General features: G+C 36.7%; 2 protein-coding genes across 2 annotated transcripts in view; one reads left to right on the forward strand and one right to left on the reverse strand.

Annotated features, from left to right (window-relative positions):
* The first annotated feature begins 49 nt into the window (after positions 1–49).
* Positions 50–5553, forward strand: LOC106079047 (cytochrome c1, heme protein, mitochondrial-like). The gene is made up of 8 exons (XM_013240150.2): positions 50–205; positions 738–779; positions 1220–1368; positions 1946–2072; positions 2322–2492; positions 3291–3438; positions 3783–3883; positions 4790–5553. The coding sequence occupies exons 1-8, from the start codon at positions 134–136 to the stop codon at positions 4901–4903; spliced, it is 924 nt and encodes a 307-aa protein (XP_013095604.1). The 5' UTR covers positions 50–133; the 3' UTR covers positions 4904–5553.
* A 173-nt stretch (positions 5554–5726) lies between these two features.
* The window catches only part of LOC106079042 (protein O-glucosyltransferase 2-like), a 48524-nt gene continuing 33034 nt past the window's right edge, over positions 5727–21216 (reverse strand). The window contains exons 6-10 of the mRNA XM_056036594.1: positions 15365–15602; positions 10393–10602; positions 9465–9554; positions 8942–9043; positions 5727–7157 (exon numbers count right to left, since the gene is read on the reverse strand). Of these exons, the coding sequence (XP_055892569.1) occupies positions 7134–7157; positions 8942–9043; positions 9465–9554; positions 10393–10602; positions 15365–15602 (664 nt within the window). The 3' untranslated portion in view covers positions 5727–7133. The remainder of the gene's footprint in view (positions 7158–8941; positions 9044–9464; positions 9555–10392; positions 10603–15364; positions 15603–21216) is intronic.

Consider the following 21216-nt stretch of genomic DNA (forward strand, 5'->3'; position numbering starts at 1 on the left):
TTCCCGGAATACATCTATTGCGCATGCGAATTAAACATTTTTTTTAACCTCATTCTTGGCATGCGGCATAACTCTCTTTACAAAAAGATAAATCTTTTTTTGACGTACCTCTTGGATTGAGGTAGTAAACAAAATGGCTGCCTTCGTTGGTCGCGCAACTAAACAAGGGCTACTCAGAGCTAAGCCAACTCTTTTGAATCAGCAGGTAATTAAGAGAGCAAGCATGCTTTGATAATTCATTAATTTGCATTTCTTTTTAAAGTTACAAGAGTGTTATAATTAATCCAATATATTTATACCATTGTAACCTCGATTTATAGTTGTGCCCTTGAAACGTTTCATATTTTTAGTTGTTAATCAATCAGAAATCAGTGTTATTTCACTAGTTTTATCGAGATGATAGATCTAGGGAGTTTTAAGAGATCCATTTTAAGTCGGTTTTTGTTTAGTTTAATAACATCTAGACTACATCTGAGTCTGAGTGTGATGAACGAAATTTATTATTGCACTAGACTAGACTTGGACTTGACTAGACTAATTGGCTTTTTTTATATTTCATGCCAAGATAAGATTGAAATGATACTGTGTTAGATATGCAAGTTACATTCACTGCATTGTTTGTACACTTTTTATTTTAAACAGATCATTATTTTGAAAGCATAAAAATATTAAAAAGTACTTTAAAAAAATTATTTGTCATAATTGTGTTGAAATTATGAACTTTGTTTTTTTGTCAGGCAACTTTCATTAGCTTCAGCAGCAAGACTAAAAAGAGGGTGGTAAGTAGTCATTGTTGTGTTTGTTATAAATACTTGGTATTGGTATGCATCTTATTGTTCATAATATGACAAATTTAAAATGTTGTCTAATTGCTTATATTCCAAGATTCTGGGAATTAGATGCAGTATATATATATATATATATATATATATATATATATATATATATATATATATATATATATATATATATTATATATATATCATAATATATGTATTAATTATAATACATTAGTGTTGTAGTGTGATTAGATTGGGAAACATAGGTCTAGCTGGTAATTCTGGATTACAGGTATAGTCATTATTAAGGCTTTTGTGAATGAAATGTATTTCCTAAACTTTTTCTTAGATTAAAGATCCAACTCATATATATATACTATATATAGCAACTAATTTTAATCATGGCATCTCATAACAGTTAATAAACTTACTGTTTTCAGGCATGGATATTTGGATCACTAGCTTTAGGTGGAGGTGCTGTGGTAGCCACAGCCTTGGCCCAGCCCGCATTCGCTAGTGACCTTGTGCTTCACCCTCCCCACTATCCGTGGAATCATAAGGGGCTTCTGCAGGCTCTCGATCATGGGAGGTTTGTTTCTTTTGTTGTAATTTAATCTTCTCTTGTCTTAGTTTGTTGTTATTGTTTTAACTCCAGTGACGGACTGATAGGGTTAATGTGTGTGTGACCTACTGACACATGTGACTCAGGCAAATCACACAAGTCAACGGCTGTCAATGGACAAGGAACAGTACTACTAGTACACACAAATATTACCAGTGTTATGGTCATGTGATTAAAAGGCTTCATGGACGAGAGACAGTGTGTAAGAAAAGACAGTTCAGGACAACTAGGCAGTAAGGACGATGCAGTAGAATGTGAGTCCTCGAAAATGTAGCTGTTCAAGTCCAAGAGTAGAGAGAGAGAGAGACTTGTAGTGTTTAGTAGGCAGTTCTTTTAAGTGCTAGAAAGCATTTGAAGTTAGTGTAGCCAATTGTGTTGTCTTGGCTGTTGTTGTATTTGTGATTAAACCACCACATTGTTATTTGAAACTCTTGTTGTCAAGTTCTTATATTAGATGTGCTGTGTTGAGGAGTGGTTACGAAGGCCTGGAAGAGAAGATGGTAACAATATTTATACATTGCTTAAATATTTTATTTTTTTTAAGCATACGTCGAGGTTATCAAGTGTATAAACAAGTCTGTGCTGCTTGCCACAGTATGCAATATCTCTGTTATAGAAATCTTGTTAATGTGATTATGACTGAAGAAGAAGCTAAAGCAGAGGCTGAAGAGGTAATAACAATTTTTGTTGTTGTTCATTTTTATATAGTGTAAATACAGTTACTGTCATTCTGTGAATGCAACAGTTAATTATCCTATTAATGTCATCAAGCTTTCTTTAGAAAATATAGTACATACATTGAAAGAGCAATTATTTTATATTTCAGTAAAAAAACAACAACAATGGTATGAATTGTTTCAGGTTTTAAAAATAAGAATTTTTATCAAAGGAAACTTTCCCCCCCCCTTTTTTTTCCTCAGGCTACTATTGAAGATGGCCCCAATGAAAATGGAGACATGTATGAAAGACCAGGAAAGCTATCAGATCATTTCCCAAGTCCATACAAAAATGAAGAGCAGGCTAGGGCAGCAAACAATGGCGCCTATCCTCCCGACTTGACCTACATTGTGCCAGCTAGACACGGACAAGAGGTGGGTTGAGAACAATGTATGGATGGAGACAACTCAAACAATCCACATTTTTCAAAATTGTCAAACTATATCACATGAAAAATGCTCATTTGTTGCACTACATCAAAATGGCTTACTTATGACAAAAATACAATTACTTTGATAGCCATATTTTTTTAATTATTTTTTTTTATAGTGCAAAATGAATCGCATGTTAAAGTTTTTGTACATTGCCTCGTGGTGTGGCATGTCCATATCCACTCATTCTATTCATTTAATTACAAATGATCATCTTGTCAAAACAATCTGCTTGTTTGTTGCATGCATTTCTCTAAGAAAGGGATACAGTTTTACCACAAAAAAAAATTATTGAATTATTGAAATTCATTCTTAAGGAAAATATTGTAACTAGACTAGGCTATGAACTAGTGCTATTAGATACTAAGAATTAGATTTATGTGAAATAGATTTTACATTGAGATCTCTGTTATGTAATGCTATGAGTATCTAAGTATCTTTGTTAGTTATCTCAAAAAGTAAAAGCTGTCATTTGAAAGACTCACAAGTAGGTCTATGTTAAGCACAGAAATACATTTCTTTGTAGTTTTAATTTAACACAAAATTTTGCTATGAGAAAAAATATTTGTAGAGATTGTACAATGACTGGTTTTAGTGCCAAATTCACAACTACACATAAATATCAAAGGTATCTGTGAATCGAATACTAGTAGTTCTAATTAAAAAAAAATAATTAATCGTTTCACCTCAGACAATATTCTTGTATATGTATGTCTTATGCTTAATTGCAAACTATTACAGGACTACATATTTTCACTATTGACTGGCTATGCTGAGCCTCCTGCTGGTGTTAAACTGATGGAAGGACAGCATTATAACCCTTACTTCCCAGGAGGAGCTATTGGCATGGCCGAGGCACTTTACAATGAAATCATTGAGTATGATGATGGTGAGCTTTTCTTATGGTCTCAAAGTCAAACTTTACTAATTAAATTGTTTTGCACCATAGTTTTGTATTATCTTTTCAGAATGGGACAGTTTTAGTTTAGTTGTATCTCTGATGTCCCACAATATGTCTTAGACGACAATCAAAGAAAGCATAACTAAATTTTATCTTACATCTTAAAATCACCAACATCCCACATGTATAAATAATTTGATCCAGTGGTTGCTTTATGTGCATTTCAGTGTTAGAAAAATGTAAAAAGAAAAAACTTTAAAAAAAAAAATTTTTACGTAAAAATTAATTCATTTTAATCTTTATTATTGAGGATATTTTTTTTTTATCTGTAGGCACTCCAGCCACTCAGAGTCAACTTGCCAAAGATGTGGTGACCTTCCTTAGATGGGCTGCCGAGCCTGAACATGATACAAGAAAGCTTTATGGATTGAGGGTGAGCAGTGCTATTTTTATACTTTGTAATCTCTTTTGTCATGATCTAAATCCTGTTTAAAGAATACCACACTGTTCCTCGTGGGGGGGTGGGGGCTGTAGTGACTGCTCTTTCATAGTTAGTTGTGGTACAGTTTGGAAATATGAAGGATACTCTTGAGTTCTCTGCCTCTAGTCTTGCAGTGATGTGGGAAGTTATGCATGGCTCAAAGAGTCAAATGCTTTTGTATTTGATAGTGTTTGATTGAAAATATAAGGAAGAAAATTGTGACAGACTAATTCACCTTCCACCCTTAATTTAAAATGTCCTTTTTTCTAGTTATATCATAACTGAGCCAGATAATCACTCAAATATCAAACTTCATTTATTTTACACTATAACAAATGAAGTAAAACACAATATTAGCTCCCTTGCCAAGGGAAGTAACTTAAATTGTGACAACATACACTTGTATTATGTTCATCATTCATTCATTATAGTTTGTTTTTTCTCCCCACCACAGGCATACATGAGGCGCGATGGCTGAGCGGTAAAGCGCTTGGCTTTCGTACCGGGGTGCCGGGTTCGAATCCTGGTGAAGACTGGGATTTTTATTTCGGGATCTTTGGGCGCCTCTGAATCCACCCAGCTCTAATGGGTACCTGACATTAGTTGGGGAAAAGTGAAGGCGGTTGGTCGTTGTGCTGGCCACATGACACCCTCATTAACCGTAGGCCACAGAAACAGGTGACCTTTACATCATCTGCCCTATAGACCAAAAGGTCTGAAAGGGGAACTTTACTTTACCTTTACAGCCATACCTGCTGTTTGCTCCTTCCTTACCTGATCTGTTTGTATATGTTACTTTCTGAACTCTCTAATTGGTGCACCATGACCTATTAATGTTAACTTTTTGTTATGTCCTAGGCCATGATCATCTGCTCATTCCTCTTGGGTGTCACCTACTACATGAAGCGCCACAAGTGGTCGGTACTGAAAACTAGAAAACTGGCATTCAAGCCACCAACCTACAAAAAGTGATCATAGTCAAACTTAGGAAGGGATCAAAAGTATAGTTTGAAAGGGAGTGGGTGGGTGGGGTAGACCTGACAAGACAGACAATGCATAGTAACTGTTCCAATTACTCTCCCTGTTATTTTTAAATACATTTTAACAAATGCAAATATTTTATGGAAGTATTTTTAGTTGGTCTTTAAATGTATGAAAATAAGTTGCTCTTACAAAAAAAAAACACACATCAATATTGGCAATTATTTTAAACCATATACCTGATAGGAGACATGCTGTTTAAAGGTTGAATGATAGTATCCATATGTTCTAGACTGTAATTATGAAATGGAACTGATAACTTATTGATAATTTGTTACAGCAGTTGGATGTTCTGACTGAGTTTGTAAGATATTTATCTGGTTTGTAATTATATTGTATTTGAGCATTGTTTATAGACGCCTCAGTCAATCATGCACTACTGTTGGAGCTCTATAAAATGGTGGACTTTGTTTATGAAGAGTATCAAGTTTACTTTTGGTCAGCCAAAGCAAAATATGTTGATTTTTTTTCTGAGTAGATTATAATCTTCTGGACAAGAGCTCCACTGCTGTTTACATGTGTTGCTCTTTCTGAGCTAGACATTATTTTGTATTAAAAACAAATGTGGTTATTGACATAAAGTGTTGAGTTATTTCTGAACATTGGTTGTTATAAATTCATCTCTAAAAGAAAATATTTATTTTTAGTAACTTAGTTTACTAAAAGCCCCAGCACAATTCAATCCTACATTATCTGATTGAAAAGCTATATTTTTAAAATCTTTACATTGAATGAATGAAAAACAAGAAATTCATTATAATCTTAAAATATTTTATTTCATTAAAAAAGTATTTAAAAATGGACTAGAAATTCATTAGTATTTTTGGCATGCAACAATTACATTTGGCAAAAATAATTTTGATATGCATTAACTTGGTACAGGCATTTCAACTTCTCTCTTGTAGGCTGTATTCAAACATCACAGATCATGCATTTATTAATATTTTTAGATAAGGAATACAAATGAAAAAATTTTTTTAAAGTGCACTTAATTTGAAAGTTATATCACTGAACCCAACCCACCAATAATAGAAATAGAAATGGGTTCAGTGTCATGGAAAGAAATATAAAAAGACGATTTAAAAATAATCGTGTACTTTAGAGACAGAAAAAAGAGCAGTATGAATTGTTAAGGCTCACAAAACTCTTCGAACTCCATGAATGTAACAATAAATTGTAATGCAATGAATTAATGGGAAAAATAGATTGAAATGAACATTATTTCATTTGAATATTTTGTTAAACTTATATCTATATTAAAATTGTAAATAGAGATTGTACATACCAGATCAACAAAATAATTACATACATACATTTATACAGATACACACTGCTTTCATTTAAAGTAATGTATGTATGTATATACTGGTCATTCTAAAAGTCTTTAATTGGAAAGTCATCCTTTATTATTAATTTTCACTTGTCTCAGTTTATATTGACCTCATGATTTATGTCTTTAAATGATTCATTATGGAGGCAGTAACAGACACACTGTAATGTTAATATAATAACAAGAATTGCATAATTTGTAAATAATTAGCTTGTATAAACTAAGAAAAGATAATACTCATGTCATGGTATAACAAATAAACATTTTGGCTTTTTTTTTATAAAGCATGACATTTTTTTTTTTACAAAGTAAGTTTAGACAAAAATAATTTTTAATTGACAATTAGGGCCTACTAGTAATAAATAATAAAATAGTCAAATAAACCAGTGTTTTAATTATTTCTTTTGTAGATTATAAAAATAAAAAAGTCTTTTATTCAATGTGAGAAAACATTCGGGGGGGGGGGGGGGGAGTTCTTCCAAATATCAGTAACAAGAATTGTAGGATCTTTCTAATTTTCACAAAAGTATTTTAACATTTCTAGAAAAAGGTATTCCAGTAGTAGACTGTTAGTTACTAGTTATAAAGTATAACATTCTCTGCCAGAGAAAGCCTAGGCTCTAATTTATATATCACAAGGAATGTGTATAGAACATAATATGAAAACTAGTTCTAATAGTTACTGACAAAGCACCATAAATGTTTGCATAAAAATAAACACAAAAGCCATCCCACAAAGCATCACCATTGTTCAACAATAACAGTGATCACCTTATATAAATAATTATTATGTGTACAAATAACAAAATAAATCTAAAGATGTCTTTCACTTCAGAGTTCTGTATGTTTTGTTACCTGTTGGCAAAAAATGATTGAATTAGTTCATACAAATAAAGGTTATTAACAATGTAACTTAAACAGTTTGACACTGATTAAACATAGTGTAACTCTATACTCTCTATATATGCTATTCACACTATTCTTTCTGGTAGTAACTAAAACTTTTTTATAGATCACATTTTGACTTAAAAAATATTTCTTTTTGTGCTGTGCTTACAATGATAATAATACAATGTATATTCTCTTGGAACTCAAAAAAGCTCACTTCAGAATGTATGTATTTAGTTATTGACCTTTGACAAAACTACTTCATGATAGGTAGCTTAGTTTTATAAAAGCTACGAAACAGCTTGGTTTTATAATAACCTTTGACAAAACTACTTCATCATAATTAATAACCAAGCTTGGTTTTATAATGACCTATGACAAGTATTTCATGATAGGTAATAACATAGCTTGGTTTTATGAAAGCATCAGAATTGCTTGGTTATGTTCTGCTACCCTGCCTCAATGTGGCACTTGGGTGGAAACAATCGCTTGAGGGATAGTAAGGCAAGAGTCTTGTGGGAGAGTATTCTATCTACACATTGTGTGGAGTTGAGAGCATTCTATCTACACATTGTGTGGAGTTGAGAGCATTCTATCTACACATTGTGTGGAGTTGAGAGCATTCTATCTACACATTGTGTGCAGTTAAGAGCATTCTATCTACACATAATGTGGAGTTAAGAGCATTCTTTCTATCTACACATTGTGTGGAGTATAAGAGCATTCTATCTACACATTGTGTGGAGTTAAGAGCATTCTATCTACACATAATGTGGAGTTAAGAGCATTCTTTTTATCTACACATTGTGTGGAGTTGAGAGCATTCTATCTTCACATTGTGTGCAGTTAAGAGCATTCTATCTACACATAATGTGGAGTTAAGAGCATTCTTTCTATCTACACATTGTGTGGAGTATAAGAGCATTCTATCTACACATTGTGTGGAGTTAAGAGCATTCTATCTACACATAATGTGGAGTTAAGAGCATTCTTTTTATCTACACATTGTGTGGAGTATGAGAGCATTCTATCTACACATTGTGTGCAGTTAAGAGCATTCTATCTACACATAATGTGGAGTTAAGAGCATTCTTTTTATCTACACATTGTGTGGAGTATGAGAGCATTCTATCTACACATTGTGTGCAGTTAAGAGCATTCTATCTACACATAATGTGGAGTTAAGAGCATTCTTTCTATCTACACATTGTGTGGAGTATGAGAGCATTCTATCTACACATTGTGTGGAGTTAAGAGCATTCTATCTACACATAATGTGGAGTTGAGAGCATTCTATCTACACATTGTGTGGAGTATGAGAGCATTCTATCTACACATTGTGTGGAGTTAAGAGCCTTCTATCTACACATTGTGTGGAGTTGAGAGCCTCAATGACCTAGTCAAAATCCAGGGGCTATTCCTCAAGGGACTCTTTCTTTAATGATAAGTCCTGCACAGTTAACATGGTAAAGAATAGGAAAATGGCAGGGTTCCTGGTGTGCTTGAGAAAATGTGCTTGGAATGTTCGACTTCTTGGAAATAGCTGTGTTCTATAGGGACATTAGCTTGGACCTCTCAGACAGAGTGCTTTGTTCAATCTGGCATAAGTGCCTAGAGTTTTGGCTCAACTCTTTTGACATTAAAACAGTTATGTACAGCATCACATGATTTGTAGCAACAACAACTTATCCTAACATTATGCACACACACCTTTGTTTCTATTGTGGAAAGTCTTAATTTGAAATGTTTACCTTTTTCTTTGGACAGTTGCACTTGTCTCTATCATCGGGGTTATTGACTAGATCAAACTCTTTGATACCCTTTGTTCCTTTCTTTATTAAACTGGCATAGTGCTGAAATGAAACATTTTCAGAAGTCTGTTTTTTGTGCTAAATATCAAATAGACTACTTTTTTCATTTGAAAATTTGGTATAGACCCCAGATATAGTGATTGTTTGCTCTATTAAACAATAAAGTTTATTTTAAATTGTGAAAAGAAATTTAAAGGACCTGCTATTACACACAGTTATGCTAATACAGAAATGCCCAAACTGCGGGACATATCTGGCCCTTAATGCAATTCTATCTGGCCCTTTAAAGCTCTCCCCACAGGGAACAATGAAACCACACAGATTTGGCACCATTGGACTGACTAGTTTTAGCAGTCAGAAATTTGTTCCCCAGTCTGAAATAGTTTGTGCACTGCTGTCTTACTAAGAACACTTTGCCTTAATATCAGAATGTGAATAAAATATTTGTACATTTTTTTTTTACCTGAAAGACCCTGACATGATAACACAATATGTCAGCAGGAGTTAAGTGTGCTCGAGCATAGTGTTGACCATTTTTGGCTATTTGATGAACCTGTCAAGTTAAAACAGAGAATGACAAGTTTGGATTATGTAGTTTGTATCATTGTAATCTATGCTTTATACAAACACATTCAGTTGTTCTTAGGATTCTATTTTACACCCACTTGAACAAAAATATCTCAACAGGACTATTGTAACAAAACACAAGCTACTACCCCAAACAGAACTAAAAAAAAAAAAACTATGTGGTTGATGCTCAGAATCATATCATCCAGTTACTATAATGGGCCCAGAAATGCTACCATTTTCATAATGATAAGAATATAGTGTTTGGCTTTTAGACTAGTGTTGTTTTTTTTTGTTGTTGTTTTTTTTGTCGAATATAACCCGCGGGTTATACATGCGCCCGCCGCCGCCCCCCGTGCGGGGTATATGAAGGTGCAGGGTTTACACAAGTTATTTTACTAATAAACGTAGCATGACGGAAACTATGGACATTCTGTTGGGTCTTTATACCTTCTATCGTTCGCTGCGCATAGATTGGGCCTAGGCTCGCACTTCACACGTGTGTTGCATTCTATGTTGGAACAACAACTTGAGCACATTGCATCTCAAGGGACAGACGTCTGAACAACTTTATGTGCCGGTAGACTTCGCCAGCACAATGACTAACTACACCAATGCATGTCAGGTGCTCATTAGGGATGGGTGGACTTCATCAGGATTTGAACCTGAAACCCCTTAGGAAATCATGTGCTTAACTCCTCAGCCAATTTGTCTAAATTTACACTAAAAAAAAACGCAGTATTTCATAGTTTAAATTTAGCGTGGACCAAAGGTCATAAAAGTGTCAACTAGTCATAGCGTGTAGCTTGGTGTGGTCCACTCACCTCCTCATCATTTTCCCTGGCCCACTTGATCTTCTCGATGACGTCACTGAGGTCATGCTTGATGGGGATGTAGTGAACGTAAGGCGTCAGCTCCCTGTAAAAATGTTCGTAATAGTCCGAGTCCTGCTTGAAAACAACAGAGTCCCCAGCCAAGAGATAAGGGAACCTGTAGGCAGCTACAGTACCGTCAATATTCAGCTGGTATTTGTGCTGTAAACAAAAAATAATGTACAAAATAAATTGCTAGCTGTTGGTCGTTATTTTTATGATACAAATATACACAAGCCACATTCTTATATCATTGTAAATCTTGGAGGCTGACTGCAGAACTAGAGAGGAGAATCCTAGCAATGAATGCTACAGAAAATTCCCTACAAACACCGCATCACAAACGAAGAGATTAGAGACAGGATTATTTTAGTATAGCGATTGGACTCCCACAAACTACTGTCAAAAAAACGCAAATAAAAATTTTAAGACCATATTAGAAGGTTCTCAGGGCTCGCAAAGACTATCCTACAGGGAACAGTACCAGGAAAAAGAAGAAGAGGCAGACAGAGAAAGCGATGGGAAGACAACATAAAGGAGTAGACGGACCTGCCACTGAGGGAGATTCTGCCCAAGGCAAACAACGGAGGAATGGAGAAGGACGGTCACCAGACTAGATACAGGTGATAGACAATCTCCTTCAACTGAAACTTCTCTGAATGCCTTCAGCATTGACACTGCCACCTGGGAGATGGAAGCACATGATAGAGCATCATGGCGTCGAGCTGAGAAAACTGGCGCACAAACTGCAGAAGTCAAGAGAACAGCGCTGGCAGAAAAAAAGCGTCAGAGAAAAAAAATAGCAAAGCCAATGACACTAGCTCCAGCTGGAATAACCTGCCCAGTGTGCAGCCGAACATTCCGGGCTCACATAGGTCTCACCAGCCACACGAGGAGGCACAAAACCCCAGTGCAAAGCCCTCAGCCCCCTGGATGACAAAAGTGGTCATCATGGAACTACGATGGACGATATAAATTTTAATAATATTGAGAATATTCTTTTTAAAGCTATATGAAAAATGTAGGCTACTTGGTGTAAAACACTTCACAATATGTTGTTGTTTTTTTTGTCCGATCGAAGAAGTTTTACGCTCTTCACTTTTGAATTCTTTCATCTTTCTGCCTTTCACGAGATTCCTGTTTTGAAGTACTTAAGTTTTTAAATATATCTTCTTGAGAACTACCTCGTATAGGCACATTTATACCCATAGACTTATATATTATATCTAGTATATATAAGTCTATGTTTATACCATACCCACACACAGTGCCGGCCTAACGAATAACGAATCGAAGGGCCCAATTAAATGGATGCTTGCAAACCCCCCCCCCCCCTTTTTTTTTAACAATAACTTTTAATATTAATTATTAAATAGATCATTATATCAACATTTATCATAAAACATATATAAGAAGCAACTCTAATGCAATTGGCGCCAATGCGTTATTTGAAGTTACGTCGAACGTAGGCCTATGTTTCACTAAATATGTTAACCCTTCAAGTCCTACATGTTAAAAAGCATGTGACCAAAGCCATGACTGATAGTAATATGTTAAATGTAAATTGCAAGGCCACTGCCAGGCGTGGGGCTCAATTCGGAGCAATCGGTCAAATCGGCCTACCCATAACATTGCCATTAGTTGGAGGTAAACTTTTTTTTTTTTTTTTTTTTTTGTAATTAACTCACTTATCCCCCTTTGAAATAAAAGCGAACATGTATGTTTGAGTCTTTGCTTTTGACTCAATAAGATTAGTAGGCCTACATTTCGTGTTTAGTGCATTTAGCTGTGTTCTAATTAGTAGGCCTACATTTCGTGTTTAGTGTATTTAGCTGTGTTCTAATTAGTAGGCCTACATTTCGTGTTTAGTGCATTTAGCTGTGTTCTTTATTTCAGTACCGGTAATGGAATAAGACTGACTACACACATGAGTCAGTTACTGAAAGCAGGGGTTAGCGCCAAGTTAAGGCAGTTAAGTGCTAAGTAACAAATAATGCATTACAGTAAACAGCGGGATCTATACATCGTCAGAATCATAATAGGTTTATTGGACGATGGTTTAGGCCAAGCCGCAAGGTAATTCAAGGCTCCTGGGACTTTCAAATTCCTTTCTTTTATTTCACCCTTTTCCTCAATAAACTTTTTTTCTGCTGAAATTCTGGGATCGGCTTTAGTAGCAGAAGTGACAACATAATGTTTGCTTTGCTTTTGGTTCGTTTTCGAACTCAAAGGAAGGTCACACAAAGTTTAGTCTTAGGTTATAAGTAGCGGGGGCTTCAACCAGCTAGATATGTGCGGTGCAGTCTCCAGTGCACTATTTTCAGACGGCTCTTCAGAAATGAAGATTCTAATGTCCTAGCCCAAACGTACTGCAGGGATGGGGGCGGGTAGAGATAGAACCTGGGACTATCGTGAAGAAAGTCTGGAGCGCATACCACACAAGCAGACAACAAGTCCGTCATAACAAGAGCATAGAGACTGTTTTCTAGGGGCCAACTAGGCTTTCATAGGAGCGTGGTGACCTAATACACAAGGAATGATGACTTTCAGGCGTCTATTCTGTCCCCAGGACAGCTTTTGAATAGATATTATAGTGGAAATGAAAGCGAGGCAATCACGAGCATCTATATAAAGTGCTTTTTATTTTGTGAAGGTAACTGCTTAATAAAGTAATAATAAAACAACTGAAGTTGGTTCATTATAAAATAAAATTGTTTTAGACATTTAGTATCTTTGCAGTTGTGATTTAGCTTGCATCGAGGTGCGAACTGGTAGTTAAAAGTTAGGCTATCCCATCACTGAGTACCGGCACCTATTGTTTTTTAGAAAAAAAAAAAGCACTGCTACACTATATATAGGCTATATATATATATAGAACCCCCCCCCCCCCCGAAAAAAATCCTGGCTACGCCGATGGTATATTGTATTATATTGCAATGAGAAAAAAGGAAGACAAAGTAGGCCTACTAGTAATAAGCCTGTTGTCTTACAAAGCTTGTATCAACGTTTAGGCGCTCACGCGGTGTCCAATCGTGTAGAGAAACCAATCGGAGGCAACACCAAATCCATTAACACCGGCGAAAGGCCGAACAATCAATCTAAGTTAGTCGACGCTGATACTGAATGTCGACCAAGAAGTTTAATAGTAACGAAGGGGACCGTCGAACGTCAGCTAACTCTCTACGTTCAGAACAAGCTCCCTTATCTCCAAGCCATCAGGAAAGTAGTCTGTTAACATTGCTGATATGTCGCTATCACTCCCTAAAACCCAGTCTTGTTTTTACTAGACACGTCATAGTCTCTAAGTCAAAACTTCCCCTAGTTCCGAAACACATAATTCCTAATCGTGCCATAACAACTCACTCGGTCTGTCTGTCTGTCTGTCAGGGTAAATATTTTACACGTTTTTTTTTCAACTTCCCATTGTTGGATGAAGTTAAAATTTTGCATATAATTATTCATTGTCGATAAGAAAGCATGAATCACTAAAAGAAATTAACCAATTAGTTAGTTAATTAGTCGTAACTAATTAATTTTGTTTTTATAAAAAATGTACTAGGCTGAAGGAAGATAAGCCTTGAGTTGAGGTCGTTCACAAAAAAAAATTAAACTATGGATTTGTAAAGACTATAAAACCTTCTATTTCTATAAGTAGGCTACTTGAATATCTCAACACGTCGGCTTCCATCATGGTGACCCGAGTTCGAATTCAGACTCAATCAACTTTAAAAAAAAAATCTTTAGAAAAAACTGCACGAAAACCTCTCTTAGATACACCCCATCCTGCCCCCGTCCATACTATAAGCACGCAAGCTGCGCTAAACAAAAAAAAAATCAATAAAAATAGTTCCAGTCGCACAAATATATAATTATTAGTTTAGATTCAAGATCTATTAAAAATTAATTTCATGATAGATTCAAAATAATTGATGCCATTTCACCCAATAATAATACTATACGCTTTTTATTCAAATAGTATTTTTATATTTGATTTGTTGACTATGCAAACCTCTCTCCGCCTTCTAGACTGCACACTCCGATAAGTTATCAAGTTTTGATCATCTTAACAAGTCCTGCCCGTGCGTCCGATCCTTCCCTCTCCCCCGCCGCAGCGCGTGTACATCTTCAAGTCTTTTCTAGTTAGTACAGGAACAAAACACGACCTCTATAGCATATCAAAACTCTAGAACGCAATGTAATAATGGGTTTTTATCCTGATCTAAATGAAATCCGAGACGCTTATGTGGTAGTTCCTCTGTCTTGTATTCTCAGGGCTTTTGTTATATTCAACACAATCAGTCCACTATTTATAGAATAAAGCCTAGCCTATTCCAACAACGTGCCTAGCCTATTCCAACAACGTGCCTAGCCTAGTCCAACAACGTGCCTAGCCTAGTCCAACAACGTGCCTAGCCTAGTCCAACAACGTGCCTAGCCTAGTCCAACAACGTGCCTAGCCTAGCCCAACAACGTGCCTAGCCTAGTCCAACAACGTGCCTAGCCTAGCCCAACAACGTGCCTAGCCTAGCCCAACAACGTGCCTAGCCTAGTCCAACAACGTGCCTAGCCTAGTCCAACAACGTGCCTAGCCTAGTCCAACAACGTGCCTAGCCTAGTCCAACAACGTGCCTAGCCTAGTCCAACAACGTGCCTAGCCTAGTCCAACAACGTGCCTAGCCTAGTCCAACAACGTGCCTAGCCTAGCCCAACAACGTGCCTAGCCTAGTCCAACAACGTGCCTAGCCTAGCCCAACAACGTGCCTAGCCTAGCCCAACAACGTGCCTAGCCTAGTCCAACAACGTGCCTAGCCTAGCCCAACAACGTGCCTAGCCTAGCCCAACAACGTGCCTAGCCTAGTCCAACAACGTGCCTAGCCTAGTCCAACAACGTGCCTAGCCTAGTCCAACAACGTGGATGGTTTACCTTAAAAAAGTCGAAAAATGAGACCTGTTTCACCAACTCGCCAAACTTTTCTGGGTTTTTAGGGAAGAAAAACATGTTGGTCAGTCTTGCGTCGATAAGATCTGGGTTTTTTAGAGACATTTCCACAAGATCTAGCCTCTCACGTCTGCTGTCTCTGCCTCGCCAAAACGCAGTGTTTGATTTGTTGGCCCAGTTAGGTCCAGTGTTGGCCTGTGTAGAGAACAGATCCAGGCTTACCCTAAAGATAGACAAAAATAAAATGTTAATTTTTGTCTGCCAGTTGTTTACAGTGTGCAATGCTGGCTCTTAGACAAAAAAAAAAAAATAATCAGCAAAAATTAAAAAAAAAAAGAGTATAGTATATGTAAGTCCTGCTATTTGCTGACGACTGTGCCCTAAATGCCTGCTCTGCAGAGCATCGTCAGTGACTTTTCAAGAGAATTTCAGACTTTGGCCTCACAAAATTGACTGAAGTCTTACATTTGCCTACTCGGATCCAAGCATCAAGATAAATGGACAGGAAATAAATGAAGCGGACAGATTCACCTACCTTGGCAGCACACTCTCCAGAAACGGAAAGATCGATAATGAAATCGACCTGCGTATCGTCAAGGCTAGTGCATCCGGTGGCTGACTGTCTAAAATGTTTTTCGAATAGATGAGGTATCACCACAAACACAAAGCTAGGAGTCTATCGAGCTGTCATCCTCCCTACATTGCTCTAAGAAACGTGGGCAGTATATAGAAAACACGCAAAAACAACTGAACCAATTCCACAAGCTCTGTCTCAGAAAAATACTGAATGTTAAATGGCAAGAAAAATACCAGATACTGAAGTCCTTCGAAGATCAGGTCTGCAGAGCATCCACACAATTATAATGCAGTCTCAGCTGCGATAGGTAGGTCACATCTGCAGAATGGAAGACTGTCACATCCCTAAACGACTCCTGTATGGCCAACTAAGGGAAGGAAAGCGCCACAAGGTGGACAAAGAAAACGGTTCATGGACACCTTCAAAGCTCTCTGAAAGCCTTCAGCATTGACCCTGCCACCTGGGAGACGGAAGCACATGATAGAGCATCATGGCATCGCGATGTGAAAACTGGCGCACAAATTGTAGAAGACACCAAAACAGCGCTGGCAGGAGAAAAGCGCCAGAGAAAAAAAAAAAAGCAAGGCCAGTGACACTAGCTCCAGCTGGAATAACCTGCACAGTGTGCAGCCGAACATTCCAGGCTCACATAGGACTCACCAGCCATATGAAGAGGCACAAAACTCCAGTGCAAAGCCCTCAGCCCCCTGGATGACAAAAGTGGTCATCATGGAACCACGATGAACAAACTATAGGTATGTAAGGCGTTATATTGTTTATGTATTTGCACTAGTACTAGAGAGTAGAGAGTTACAATAGGGCATTTTATTCAATTCTGAAGATCAAGGATAAGTGCAGTCACAGTGGTCACCACGCTAACCCAGTTGCGACCTGCATATTTTGCCACATCTTGTGCAGACAAGTCTTTGTACTATTTAAGTTGTCTTTTCGTCGTCACCGCGCGCGCTTGTCTTCGGTAAGGGCCCTTTACTCTATTATTTGATCTAGATTATTCTAGATCAATACATTCATAAAAGATACTAATCTATGTACATGTATTCCCTTTTGTATAAAAATGGACTGAGTGAGATATTTGATGCCAACGTTAGTGACTCCCACTTCATAAAGTATATTGTTAATTTTATGAATTGCCTTTTACCTACAATACCTCTATTCAAGTCAGAACTTCATGGAACCTGGACCCAGCCAGGAACCATTCTGAACACACTCAAAAATAAAAAAAACGGCTCTAACGATTTTCCTAGAAATGTAACAGTTAATTGTTATCACTGATAAAGAATTGAGAAAAATACAAATAGGGGGAATAAACATCCATGCCCATCTGTTTCTAACATTAGTTCATAAATACTTGAACAAACTTATTTCTTCAGTTCAACTATTCAAATTCTTTACTAGTCTTCATAATTATTGTAGTTCTACATTATGTAGTCAAGTGTGCCACGACCCTGGAAGGGCAAGGAGAGAGGATGTTGGAAATCTCAAATTCCTAAGCTACAAACAATAAAAACGAAAGAGTGTGGCACCTCGGGCAGTGAGCCGTAATAAATGTGCGAATAGATTTCTCAGGTCTAGATGTAAAGGCAATGAATGATGTTCATTTTTGAAAGCATGAATTGATTTCAAAAGACGGCATAGGCCAGCGAACAAACTTGTAATACTCCTTACAACTAAATCACCCAACCCTACATTCAAGATTTACTTTAAACAAAAATAGAAGAAAATTCTTCGACTCCCACCCCTGTGGCTTCCAAAATACTTTTTTTTCCAAAACGTATATATATATACTATAAAACAAAGCTAGATATAATTTTTGTGTTATTGAAATTAATCTAGGTTTTATAATTATGGATGTGTTTAGATTTAGGGCTGATTCTCGTGTTTAAATAGACTTAGGTATAATTAGAGTGTTGTTTAAAAGCCTAATGCTTGTTTTTTTTTTTTTTTTTTTAACCAAAAAAAAATTATTTGAACATATTAAAACTGACTGCCTCGTGGTGTGGTATGAGTTCTGGACTGTCGTATCGAAGGTCCAGGGTTCGAACCCTGTATGGTGGAGGTTTGGGTTAGGATATAATAATCTTCTAAAGAAACACCCGAAACATGTAAAACAGAGAAAACATTTTATTTCAATAGTCTTAATAAGAACTTTAAAAGAAGGCCCTATCTATAGGCAACACTGAGACACATAGCTAACTGCGCAAGAGAACATAAAAAAGGCAATGAAATAATAAATGAATGCGACAGATCTTTAGACGTGCCTATCAAAAGACCTAAACACGCCATTCAATTTCTCAGATAATCCCCACGTTAGTGACTGCACATCACCAGGTCAGAAAGACCTCTTCAAACTCCATAACTGTGACGTTGTCATAAGGCCAGCAAGTAAAGGCGTGGCTGGGATAGAGACTTGTAAAAGCAAAGAGGTCAATAAACATCTTAGTGAAACTCAATTTTATGGTGCCTTAATAACTGTCAGAACTGTTCCCAACGATAAACAATCATTGCAACATACAAAAAGCACAAATAAAGTTAATCTCGTACCTAAATTGGTCACGTCTCTTTGTTATAACAGGGGCCCCTTGAGAAACAGTGTCTGAATAGGGATATGGATGTCATTGGATGATGGGGTCCCGGGTCTTTGGCACTCCATAGGAATCCTGTTTTCTTCCCTAACGGCCTAATCGTCTCCTCTAAGGACCAGGCCTCACAATGAGGCTGCGAAGCATTCACAGGTATAAAACCATACAATACGACAGTTTCCCCCCTCCCCTGGTGTATTGAAGTTATTCAAAACTGATTCAGCATCTCTGTAAGTGTTTAGTTGTTGTGAGCTAAGTCTAGTGTGGCGAAGTGAGGTTTTGCGTAGCAGAGTGAGATCTAGTGATATATATATGGGGAAAGGGGGGTAAAACGTACCACTGTTTAATTCGTACCACCGAAAATTTTCATATTTAGAAATGGTCTTTAAAAATAAAAAACCTGGCATATTGACCTACAACTATAGCGTCATCATTCATGTTAATTTTATGGAGTTTAATCAAAAGACACCAAAACAGTAAGGTTTTATTCATTTTTACCTTTTTTGATGTAATTTTTGCACGTTAGAAATCGTATAATTATCTAATGAGGCAACCTATCATGTTCCAAAAGCTATTGCATTGTTAACCAACCTTTCCTCTTGAAAATAATGCCTCAGTACATCAGTTATTTTTAGACATGTTAATATGATAAACCGTTTTGTGGGCTGACCCCTTGAGGTGAATCGTACCGGCGCCAGGAGGGTAAAAAGTACCGGAAGTACTAATTATCCGACATTCGGTACTATTTAGCCCCACAGTTGATCTCGACATAATATCTAGATGTAGATCGAATAACTTTCTTATTTTATGTTTTAAAGCTAGAATCTAGATCTAGTAATTGCTAAAGATCTTTCTACTATCTAGATCTAGATTTATAATATAATCTAGTTCTAGAATCATATTCTATCATCCTCTATACTCTACTCTATGTCTATGTAACAATAACTTTCTTTATAACTATAGACTATAGAGTCTAGACTAAAAAAGATAATTAAGGTACTAAATCTAGTAGATTTAGATTTAATAAAATTAAGGCTATATCTAAATTTTAGACTAAACATAATCTAGCCCTTAACTATAAGTAGATCTACATTTAAAAAAAAAAATACCATATAGACTATAGCAATCTATTTAATAATCATTTACATTCATTATTTTTTTTTAATTAGGGGCAGAGCTTCAACCTGGTCCCCGGAGGATCTTCAGAAAGCCTTAGAGGCATTGAAAAATAAATATGGTCTCAATGAAGTGTCTAGACTTTACGGTATACCTAAACCAACTCTAAAAAGACACTTAGATGGAAAAAAAACAAGTTTGCGAATGGGAATGTAGTACAAAGAGGTAGAATGACAGTTCTCCCAGCAGAGCTTGAGAATGAACTTGTCAGTCACATCAATCAACTGGAAGGAATGCTGTTCGGCCTGACCAGAAACGATATAAGATGTCTTGCATACCAAATAGCAGAAAAAAATGGCTTGTCTCACAGATTTAATAAAACAGAAGGAATGGCAGGAAAAGACTGGTTTAGAGATTTTAAGAAACGTCACAATCTGAGCTTGCGACAACCTGAAGCAACATCTCTTGCGCGTAGTACCGGTTTTAACAAGATAGCAGTTAACAGATTTTTTGACAAACTTGAAAGCATCATTACAGAAAATAAATTAGATGCTCTTAGGATCTTCAATACCGATGAAACAGCGCTCTCAACTGTCCAGAAAAAAACAGCAAAAAGTGGTGAGCTTGACAGGAAGGCATCAGGTGGGGAAGTTGACCAGTGCAGAAAGAGGTCTTACCACCACAGCAATATTTTGCGCTAATGCAGCAGGAAATGCTATTCCACCTTTGCTTGTCTACAAGCGAAAACGGATGAAGGGCGAACTTTTAGATGGTGCTCCTCCAGGAACAATCGCTGTATGCAATGAAAGTGGCTGGATGACTGCAGATAGCTTTTCAGAATGGATGGATCATTTTATAAACAGTGTAAAACCATCAAAAGAAAAGCCTGTTCTTCTTATCTTGGATGGACATACCTCTCACAGCAAAAATTTGCAAGCCATCACTGCTGCAAGTAACTCTTGTGTTATTATGCTCAGCTTGCCCCCTCATACTACACATAAGCTTCAACCTTTGGATGTCTTGTTTTTTAAGCCCCTGCAAAGCTGTTATGTACAAGAGTCAGATAAGTGGCTTTTTAATCATCCAGGTAGAGGAATTACTGTATTTCAGGTGGCTACCATCTTAGGTAGAGCATACCCAAGAGCAGCTTCGGTCGCAAATTTTGCTAATGGTTTTTTGAAATGTGGCATATGGCCTTGCAATCGACATATATTCACTGAAAGTGATTTTGAAACCTCCATTTGCTCAGTTATAAGTATTCCTGTAGAACCCATCCCTTCAACCTCAAATTCCCAACATGATCAGTTGTTAGTGCAGTCATCATCAGACTCCTCAACAATAGTTGCAACATCCCCACTCACTTCATCAAATGAACCACGATTTGGTGCAACTGCTCAAAGCTCCATAAATTCAAATTATTCTCACCTAGAACTTTCTATATCTACGTACAATGCAATTCCAACAGAGCCTGACGGCAGATGCTTTTTTAGAAGCATTTGCATTTCATTACATGAACATCTCCAGCTAACTGACAGAGATTCAAG

The sequence above is a fragment of the Biomphalaria glabrata genome, chromosome 7 (genome assembly GCF_947242115.1).
Source record: "Biomphalaria glabrata chromosome 7, xgBioGlab47.1, whole genome shotgun sequence".
In the NCBI taxonomy this organism is placed as follows: domain Eukaryota; kingdom Metazoa; phylum Mollusca; class Gastropoda; family Planorbidae; genus Biomphalaria; species Biomphalaria glabrata.